This window comes from Botryllus schlosseri, chromosome 14, assembly GCF_051294905.1.
Source record: "Botryllus schlosseri isolate E-star chromosome 14, Bs_hap1, whole genome shotgun sequence".
Classification (NCBI taxonomy): Eukaryota; Metazoa; Chordata; class Ascidiacea; order Stolidobranchia; family Styelidae; genus Botryllus; species Botryllus schlosseri.
In genome coordinates this window covers 16,531,502-16,542,001 of record NC_137249.1, presented here as the reverse complement: position 1 = coordinate 16,542,001, position 10,500 = coordinate 16,531,502, and the positions used below count along the sequence as shown (strand labels likewise).

The 10,500-nt window shown below is 40.0% G+C and overlaps 1 protein-coding gene across 1 annotated transcript; it reads right to left on the bottom strand.

Moving 5' to 3' along the window:
• Positions 1-5,240: 5,240 nt before the first annotated feature.
• On the bottom strand, positions 5,241-10,085 carry LOC145456328 (uncharacterized). The gene is made up of 9 exons (XM_080334404.1): positions 9,845-10,085; positions 9,566-9,630; positions 9,385-9,508; positions 8,423-8,513; positions 8,091-8,236; positions 7,493-7,653; positions 6,603-6,689; positions 6,173-6,412; positions 5,241-5,709 (listed from the first exon to the last, which is right to left on the bottom strand). The coding sequence occupies exons 1-9, from the start codon at positions 9,865-9,867 to the stop codon at positions 5,588-5,590; spliced, it is 1,059 nt and encodes a 352-aa protein (XP_080190530.1). The 5' UTR covers positions 9,868-10,085; the 3' UTR covers positions 5,241-5,587.
• Positions 10,086-10,500: the final 415 nt, after the last annotated feature.

Genomic DNA, 10,500 nt, shown 5'->3' with positions numbered 1-10,500 from the left:
ATAAATTTCGCTATATTTCTATTGAATCATACGGGAAAGACTCTCAAACCATGAGCAATTAAATGTTAGTCATAATGTCGGGGAGCATTGGAAAACACGAGCCACACAGCCCAAAGTCGTTTTCGCATGGATGTAAGTCAAGTGTGAACTACAATCATCATCATCATCATCATCATCATCATTGGTTTATTAGCAATTTTATCAGTTCAATACACCACAAAAAATGCGATACAATGAAAAGAAAGGAAGATGTCGAAGCGACTAGGAGTTGTCTATGGAATCGGACACCCACCTTGGCCTAGGCCAGAGGTGCGGCCCGCGACGACATTTTGGAATTTCAAGTACTCAACAATATATTCAAGTGCGATATATTTTTTATAGGTATGAGAACTTACATTTCACTCTAAAACTACTATGAAAATCACTGACATCTCAACAAACTTCACTATCACATCACTTTTTGAAGCTACTATGTGTTAGAATATCAGCTTACGTCACATATATCTAGTTCATGACGATAAAACATGACCCGTTGATGATTCGTGACTGAAAATTGTGATTTGGTTTGGTGCGACCTTCTAGTAAAATTACTCGATTTGAATTGATTGGGTATAATTGACTCGAGTTGAGTCGGGTGAAAATCAGAAAAGGACTTCCGACGCGGAACGGCGACTTGTTAATCTGGCGGACGCAACAATCTAGGAAACTGTCATGGGAATAGTAATATATCAGAAGGTCGTAGCTTGCGTTGCGTAGGGTATATAGCTATCTAATCAGGTCAGTATGGCAACCAGTGGCATTCTATGACCCCCGTAACGTATGGTTGGTTACATGCTGGGTGTTGTTTGTTCTCTTTATCGATGTTATTATCGGTGGCGAGCAGGGTAGTAATACGCTCTACAGCTGTAACACCAATGAATTATTCGCCGATAGGACATTTCTATTCCAGGGATTCTTAACCAGGGTCCGTAGACCCCATCCGGGTATGAAGCACCACATCAGGGTGTGCGAGATGAATTGTGGAATGAGGCCTATATGCTGTGGAATATGTTCTTGGTCAATTTAATTCAACTGGAAAATAGTCTTCGCGCTACGCGCGATTTTATGTGCATACGCTTTTTGATTTTTATATTGGTACCATCAGAAATTGTGCTGAAAATGGACCGTGGCTACGAGAAATCTCATTGGAAGTACAAGGGGTACGATTGCTAAAAAGATTACTATGGCTCAATAATGATTATATTTAAGTTGTTATTGATGTGTTCCAATAATAATCGAAGACAAAATCTAACGCTGATTTAATTTGAAGTTGTCAATGACAATAACAATAGCCTATACTTATGACGACTTTATCAAAACCAGGATTAGGCTACACCGCTCAAATGTCTGATATCAGATCAATCTTCAGTAGATTTTAAAATATTCTACATAAAATTGTGGCACGTCAAAGGTCCACTAGTTACAATATTATAACCCGACAGTTTTACGATGTCATGATGCAAACTCATTAATTAAAAAAAACATGCCCGGCACAAAAACAATTTTATTCAAATATTTGAAACCGTGATTTTGTTTCGTGTCAAGCGTGAATAATGCAATCCTAAATTAAATTTCCACGATATTTGTGGAATGCATGTCTGCAAGGTCCCGTCAAATAAGGCCTACTTGGAAATTATACATTGAATATCCCTATTATTGATGCTGCGGCCCGCAGCGTCATCAAAAACTAGAAAATGGCCCGCGCGCGAGCACATTTGAGTTTGAGACCTCTGGCCTAGGCGATGTAAAGAGGAGGCATGCACACTGAATGAAAGTAAAGAAGATAGTAAAGAAAAAGGAAGCGACAAGAAATAGGGCGGCATGTCATGGGAAGCGAGATCGATAGGTCAGTCGTGGTCCGGTAATCTTGACGATGGACTGTATCTGGATCAACACGTCCGTCCCTTAGCGTCCTACAATGGATGGACAATGGACATAAGTAAATCTCACTGCGATTGGTCTACGTCACACTTTATACTTCGCCAAAAAAGGCAATTTTAAGGTAATTTTTGACCGGCTTGCCGAGCGCGAAAATTGATCAAGTTGGTATCAATCAAAAGCTACCGCGGTACTGGTCGCGAAAATATAAATTTCATTCTGCTCGTGGTCCTGGAAGCCCCCTCCCCCCAAAAAAATCAGCCTCGCATGTTGCTGTAACGGAGTTTGGTATCGTGACGCCACCATGCCCTCTGTGAGCAGCGCAAACCGCAAGCGTATTGGCCATCTTTGCGCAAGCGGTTGTGCATTCACACTCAATCTCGTGTGTGCACTTGCTCCTGAGCTGCGCCGTAGAATTCCAAACAGCTTTGTTGCGTCAGAATCCCGTAAAATTGCCTTTGGCCAAATGTAAAGTGTGGCGTCACACCAATCGCAGCGAGCCGTGAAATTTGCTTGTGCCATCACCACACCATTGAATGACACTATGTCCACACCACTTAAGTGACTATGCGGCTACTGATCGCGCCTAATTGCCTGAAACCAGTAACGACGTAGCATCACAAATCTAATGTATGAGTTTTGTGTGTCTACTGTCTTGATCTCCTGTGGAACCCCTGGGCCCTGGTGTTCCGTGGAACGCCGGTTTAGAACCAATGTTCTAATGTAAATGTCTTCATCGAATGCATAGTTGAATACTTCGTGTCAGTAAACTCAGCTGCACCTCGTCTCGATCAGCTTGTGGAGAAGATTGCAACTATCACAATAAATTTTGCCTTGTTAGTGTGCTTTAACATAACATAACAAACATAACATCGTAGGGTTATATTTTTCATCTGAACAAGTCACACACAATGTACAATGCGATATCATGAACAGATAGTAGGATGTCGAACGACACGCCTCAGTAGCGATCCTTTACTCCAGTGCTTTTCAACCTTTTTGAGCTTCATTCGCACTTTTTTTGTAAAATGAATTTCATTCGCACAAACTAACCGAAAATTGTCATACAAAAAGATGTAAATACAACATTTATTTGCTCAGATGTGCAACAAATTGGCTACTATCTATCTTAAGCTATCAAGTGTGTCATTAAAAACCCTACTATTTTCACTCGTTTTGATTTCGACTATTTCACTAAAACCCTTCTCGGCCGAACAAGTTGTTGGGTTTTGTACAAGAACGTCTATTAGTGCTTGGACGGCCATGTCTTAAAATCTGTTCTGCACTCCTATCCAAAATACAACGCATTTTTCACGAGTGAAAAATGCTTGCTGGAAGAAATCGATTTTGAGAGCTGACAAAAAGGTCTGGGATGAGGCTCCAGTATGTCGAAAGGGTGAAAAACCCACTTGTTTGTGTGTTTGTTTGAGGCTTTTGCCTTATGGCTTGGAAAATAAGGTCCAAACGATCAAGGAGAGTAGGCACATTAGAGCTCGCTACCTTATGATACGTTGCTCCGACTTTTTTTTTCGATTTCCCATTTTCTGTCTGGCGAGTATGTGGCAAGAGCAAATAAACTCACGATATTGTGTGTTCTGCTCTTTAGCTCAATCTAACTTGAGAATTCATAACAGTTTAATAACGTTAAACCAGCTTTTTAGACTATACCACCAAATTCTGAGTTTTTGTGGCTTTTCATGACCCGAGCCTCACCCATGAAAATGAATTCGTTTTTAAAATTAGAGTAGTATGCTATGATTTTACGGACATGCATGACATACATAACGCGCACACCACAATTCTATCCAACACAGCTCTACAAAATATATCTGACGCACGCGATTTCAAATTAGGGTGAATTAAATTCCTCTGCGTGTCGCAGATGTACTGCTGCCTACTCAGTTTGCAAGAACGGGACTATTCCGTGCCGACAACGGAGCATATCCATATCGAATGGTTTGGCCATCCAGCATCGGTCATTTTTTGACCACGGTTTTGTCGACGCTTATGTTTTGGCACCGCATTTTATCAGCCGTTTGTAGGCCAAAACTTTACGTCTTCATGTGACCTGAAGCAGAAGGGGTTGGCCTCGAAATGAATGAGTCTCATAGACCTGAACTCGCTCGTTGCACATCCCTAGTTCCTACAGTATTTCACCCCAACGGTCTTCGACCATGTTTTCCAGGAGAAAAAAAAGAGTCGGACAAATCTTATCATGAATTCTCATGATGAAGCCATATTTTCTGCGTATCTCGCTTATTGGCTACAGTAGGCCTACCCAACACCTTGATCTTAGATTTGTAAAATCTATCGCAGGGTTCAATAAATTCAACAACTGTTACATACATATTAACAGATAGCTCTGGCACCGTGTCGACCCAAAATTATACCCTTTGCGGTCCATACTTTAATAACCCTTGAAGGCGTAAAATTTGCGTTACAGTAACTTGCAAATGGGAGTCTGTGATGATGGTATTTATACTACTATCCTCGTGCCTCGCACTAATCGAACAGGTATTACGAAAGTATGATGATTATTTATTGAAAGTAAGCAGAATATCAATTTAACGTCATTTTTCCAGTCTGTCGCAGGCTCAGACGGGCTGATATACTGTATGTCCGCCACTACACAAGCTTCCAAACCAGGCTTTTGGTAACGTAATAATTATAGTGCGATAATATTAATTCACTATGGCTTGTGAGAGCTACGATTAGTGGTGGGTCGTAAGTTAAACAAGTTTTACTATTGCGTCGCAGCAACAAAAGTTACACTGCCTTCGAATTTCATATTAGGTTTATTTGAATTATTCCAGGTCAGAAAAATTAACAATAACTATTCACTATTTTCATTCGCACTCATCCGGGATTTTCATTCGCACCGTTCGCACCATGTTCGTCATTCGCACTGGATTTTTTTTCATTCGCACCAGTGCGAACCGTCACACAGGTTGAAAAGCACTGCTTTACTCTAACATCCACCTCGGCCTAGAGTGCCCGATGTCACATTTCTTTTAGATGTTGATCTTTTTTGAAGCCGCGGACCTTTTTACTAGTTCTTTCCATTCCTTGAGAGTGGTTTGTTCATCGGGTCTTTTTTTTTGTCGCCGTAGGAACGGCAACGGTGGGGGAAGAGGAACCCAGATAAACCTCCGGCGGGAATCGAACCCAGTCCGTCTGCTTGGTGGGCGCTTATCGTAACCACTACACTATCTCTATTAATATAATCAGCCGCGGAATACCTCGTGGGCCGCATTTATTTCGAAATTTTCCAGTCGACTTATTTGCTAACCCGCTCATGTGAATAATCCAATATAAATTTGGAATTAAGTTCAGCTTTTTGTTTGTTTTTGGTAAGCAACAAAATCATATAAGCTCCAGGTGGTACGCGAAAAGATAAAGGTTGAGAACTCCCGGAGTAAGGGTTCGCCAGGTTAGTAGAGGTTAATAACCTGTTCTAACTTAACAATCTTGAGTCGACACTGGTCCCACGGATGACAATTTGGGCCGCGACAAAAAGATGCAGAGTCATCAACTACAGAGTTTGACAAGGCAACAACAGGCAAAAGAAAAATTATATCATTATTATTGAACAAAATCAACCGATACTGTGTAGAAAAGTATAGAAAAGAAACAAGGAACAGGCGATGTCAAATTTGGCTAGTGAAAAATGTCATCGATTCAAGTTCGTTCTTGGGTGTAATGGTGTAACGCGAACATTTCTTGATAGTCCTACCCGGATGGAGCCGGGCGAAGGAGATGATTTTAACACTGCTGCCTTTGACCCAGCCGGACCTGCAACAATTGCCTGCGTTAAATCCACTAGATGTCAATGGAAGAAAAAGCATATTAAAATTATCCGATTGAATTCGAAGACAAACAATAAATATTCTGGATTTCAATTACCATGAATAGCAACAAATAAAACTATCGATACCAGGACCACCGGTATGACAATATCATATAATCTGTGAAATTCTTACCCAAACACCGAAGACTTGCATTTTAAGAATTTGCAGGCGCAGGGTAACAAAAATATGACAGTATCAGTATCATATAATCAACTTTTGAAATTTATACTCAAATTTGAAATTCAGCTTCAGTTAAGTCTTGCATTTAAGAATGAGCAGAAGAATGAAAAAATAAGTAGTAGTCACCCTATTTACGCAAGTAATTTAAAAATTCCTTTTCAAACTTGGTTCGTGGTGCCCAAGCATTTTATTTCATGCGCTTTGCTATTGACTATCTCTGTATCTACCTGGCGGCGTCCACCCGGGCTGCGAAAACCTGCGTTGTACGAAGTTCGGTGATTTTGCGCCCAGAAAAGCAGTTGGCCGACTTCTCGGAGTGCATGGCGAAGAGACAGATAACGGCTTTGCGACCGTCTTTGGCAAATTGGAAACGGGCTTGACAGGCTGCTTTAGAGGAGGCTGTGGTTTCTCTTGCTTGATTACAACATCAGTAGTAGCGCGCGCGGTAGTCGGTTCTCGACTCTTTTCTGAACATTTGCACGCAATATAGCACCAGCCTGGCTTAAATGATTTACAGAATGGCCTCTTCAAATAGCCTACCTTTTCAGCATATTGACAGATAAACTGGCTCGTGAAGATAGCCCATGCTAATCCTAATTTTCAGATGATTAACAATATAAATGGTAAAAATTCACAATGAATTAGATATTACAATACCTTTTCTCAATGCTGTTTTCTTTCTCGATTTTCTCTTTGGTGTAGCGTTTTTGAAATCGTCTTCATAAATTTCGCTGTCATCCGATGCTATAACAGTAAATAGCAGGCTGCGGGTAAAATTGTAACATTATTTTCATTACTGCCATATTATGATTCATTTCGTTAATTTTTTTTTCAGTGTGAAAGCGCCTATGCACTGGGCATTAGGGTTATTCAAATACGTTTCAACTTTTACTGGCCAACCCACGAAATTGTTGAGTTGTCTGCGAAAACTATGCTAAACATATTTGACTTAATTCCAGCCTGTAAAAGTGAAGTTATTCGAGCTGTTCATTAAAAATTCTATAATACTATTTTTTGAAATCCAAGATTTTCAAGTCCTAAGTACTATGCAGTGTATTGTTTTATTAGACAACTTGACAATTCCATAGGGTAGACAGGGGGTCTTTAACCATTTTTTGGCCATGGCCCATTTTCTGGTTTGGAAATGTTCTGTGGCAAACCTCTTCGTGCAGACTGGGTACACCAATGGTTCCCAACGTGGGAGATTATGAGAAACAAGGGGACGAAAATACCAAAAGGGGGCGCCAGGAGGCGAAAATGTTACAACGTCCAGTGAGAGATAATTTATTAACACGGCCAAAAATGCACATGAAGACGACTTATTCTGCATATGACGCGAAAAAAAGGTCAACTCAATGGAAAGTAGACACGTACACCGGATTCCAGAGCACCCACCGCCTACTAAATTCACCAGCGGTGCTGCCATTTATTCTGCCCGAATACCATTTCACCACCGTACTTCTACTTTTATTGCATTAGCATCGGAGACGGCTTTGACCCCTCTGCAGTAGTCACAACGAATATATGTCGTATTCAGTATTGCTTACCATCTCCAGATTCACTTTCTCCGTCAACTTGATACTCTTCCTCATCCTTATTAACTTTACTGCCTTTCCTTGAGCTCCTACGATTAACATGGTCAGTACGCAGATCAGTCAATTCCACTCGTGCGGCTTTGATTTGATCCTCCCCGACATAAATTGCCCCACTATTATTGAGAATAGTGTTAAGACACTAACACAAGCATTCTTAATTGGGATCGATATTACGCATAAGAAATTGTAAGCCGGTATACATACTCTATTCACATGAAGACTGTCAACTGTGACGAATTTTGAATTAATACGATACGGTGAGAGGAATGCAATATGATTTGGTCGTTCAAACGCACTTTTTACATGGAGCAACTGAACAATATGGGATTACAGACTAGAGATCAGGGCATGTGCCAAACCTATTAATTTCGGCAGAAGCAATTGAGTAAGAACACTCCTGCTATACGAGTTGGATGATTATAATCAAAAATACATTCAGTTGGAGTGCTTCAAGCATTACCATCACTGACCTGAAATAGTGGACATCAACGGATCGGAGTGTTGTGTGTCATGCCAATAAAAAAATATTGGAAAATTCAACTTCACTTACTTTGTGACACATTTCGTAGAATTTACGATTCCAGTCTTCTTTGCTTCGAAATTACAATTCTCTTTCGAATTTGGAGAATTCGTCACATCGGCATGTACCGTCAATGTCAAAGGCATCCGTTTGTCGGAGATTGAATCTAGAGCATTCTGAACAATTCAACATTCATAAACTCGGTGGAATTTGAAATTGCGAAAATCGCTCAATTACACAGAGAAAAATGATATGCCACCAGTGACATATAAATCAAATAAAAGATGTATTTCCACAGAGAAAACATACAAGATACAGAAAGATATCCAAAGCTTTGTCACAGCGACAATGAAAATATTCACCTTATCATTATCTGGCTGTGAGCCATTTTCTGCTATTGACAATTTCAACGCTTTCTCCAGTTGTAAGTTGTATTTTTCTTCCTCAGAAAGGCTGTGAAAAGAACCATACCGTAGACCGTTTTTTAGTGTACCAAAATCTAGAAATGATATTCATTTTTTACGCTTTCATTTTCAATATTAATATTATATCCGGGCTGTGGATTCGGTTCACTTTGCCATCGACTCCGACTCTTACACAGAAAATTATAACCAAGGGAATAAACCTATTGATTAATTCTTAACATATAGGCGCTGAACTCTAATTTGCCGTAGGTATTCGGGATAATACGTCAGAATCAACAAATGAGCCGCATCGCAAGTGTTCAAAATCACCAATTACCGGTCGCTTGTATATGGTGACAGAATCCAAGCATAAGTGTAATCAAGCCGGCCGCCTGCTGAGTTGATTGAATTTAATTTCAATTTTACGAAGGTAGCAAGATTTTATTAGGGTGGAGCACATGCACCAATGCCTATAATACATCAATCCTCAATCAGATCAGATTCCTCGTGTTAACGAACTCGCATGTGTGATATATGCTCGACATTACGCGCTTTTGATATCAAGAGCCTGCAACACATCTTCTGATCGTTGTGTTTTAGTATATTAGCACAAATCAAATTCGATTACACCGCTAGATTCCGTTCACAGACAGTATATGTATTTTTATCAATTCCGTCCATGTTAAATGTCTTACTACTCAGAGTACCCACTGTCCGCCTCCATGACTCATACTCCACAGACCAGATAATAATGGCAACATGTAATATTATTTTTGCGTGAAGCCCGCCATATATGTCACTGGTAAAATAATACTTGCGCGCCGTCATGGCATTCTGGATGTTGATTCTTAAAACCATGCATCACTGCACCAGCTAACCAGCAAAGATCTTATGGTCACGAAGGGGATTGTAACTCTTACCGGTTTAGAGCTTTTCTCCCACTCAATGTTTCCTGCTTTTCATTTACAACTGGAATAACTGATGTCGTCTCGCTTTTTCTCTGCTTCCTTTTTTTCTTTGGTGGGGTGGCTCTCATGAAATCATCTAAATTCACCATCAAATTTCAGTAGGACAGTAGGTATATTCGCATGTGATATTTACCATCATCTTGGTTGATATCTTCATCGGCCGAATTAAGTTTTGAGTAATCCATTCCTACTCGTGACCTTCAAATAATCATATAAAATGAGTTGATACCGTACTATTTCTTATTTCTATTCGCTGAGTTCTGGAATTATCAATCGCTATGTGTGTTTTCTTTTGATCTTGTTCGATCCATATATATATGACATAGGTATTAGTCCCACAAGATAAACGAATATGATGATAAAATTGGTAGTTCCCGTAGGCCGTAGCCATAGTTGGTAGGTAGGCACTTACCTCTCTGAACGGCGGCCAGTCATGGTGAAATCATTGATGGGGTAATATGGTGCCGATTAAACTAACTGAAAGACAAATCTATGGATTAGCACCTCTCTAAACCAGCTCAAGTAAACTTGAGTACTATATACTGAGTGTGAGCGTTAACAATGAGCATATATCAAGCAAGCAATGATAGATAACTAACCTACCGCAACACAGCATGTAATTCTTGTCGGAATCAAACAGAGCGCGCAATTTTTTGTTTACATCCTCCTGAGCAGGGTTGCCAGACATCTTCTGCGAAAAAGGGCCAAACAGCGCCTGAAAAGGGGCCAAATCGGCCAATAAAAGGGCAAAATTGTTCAATAACGTCAATAACGCTGCAACATTACCCATAGGCACCTGCAATTCCAGTTTTATATTGTTGATACTGTTGTAGGACATCAAATCCACTACCTGCAACTACACTGGATCCTACTACAATAACTTCTTCATGATTTCAAGCCTTTTCCGACTGAATATAAAATCGTAAAATAAAACTTTTTGTGCTATAATATGAGAGTGATTAAATTTTATAAATTTTAATTAAACATCGAGAGAATAGTTTCTTTACATTTGAAACTTATCCAACTTATCTACCGAATTTTTAGGTTTTACACCAAAAAACTCTATAA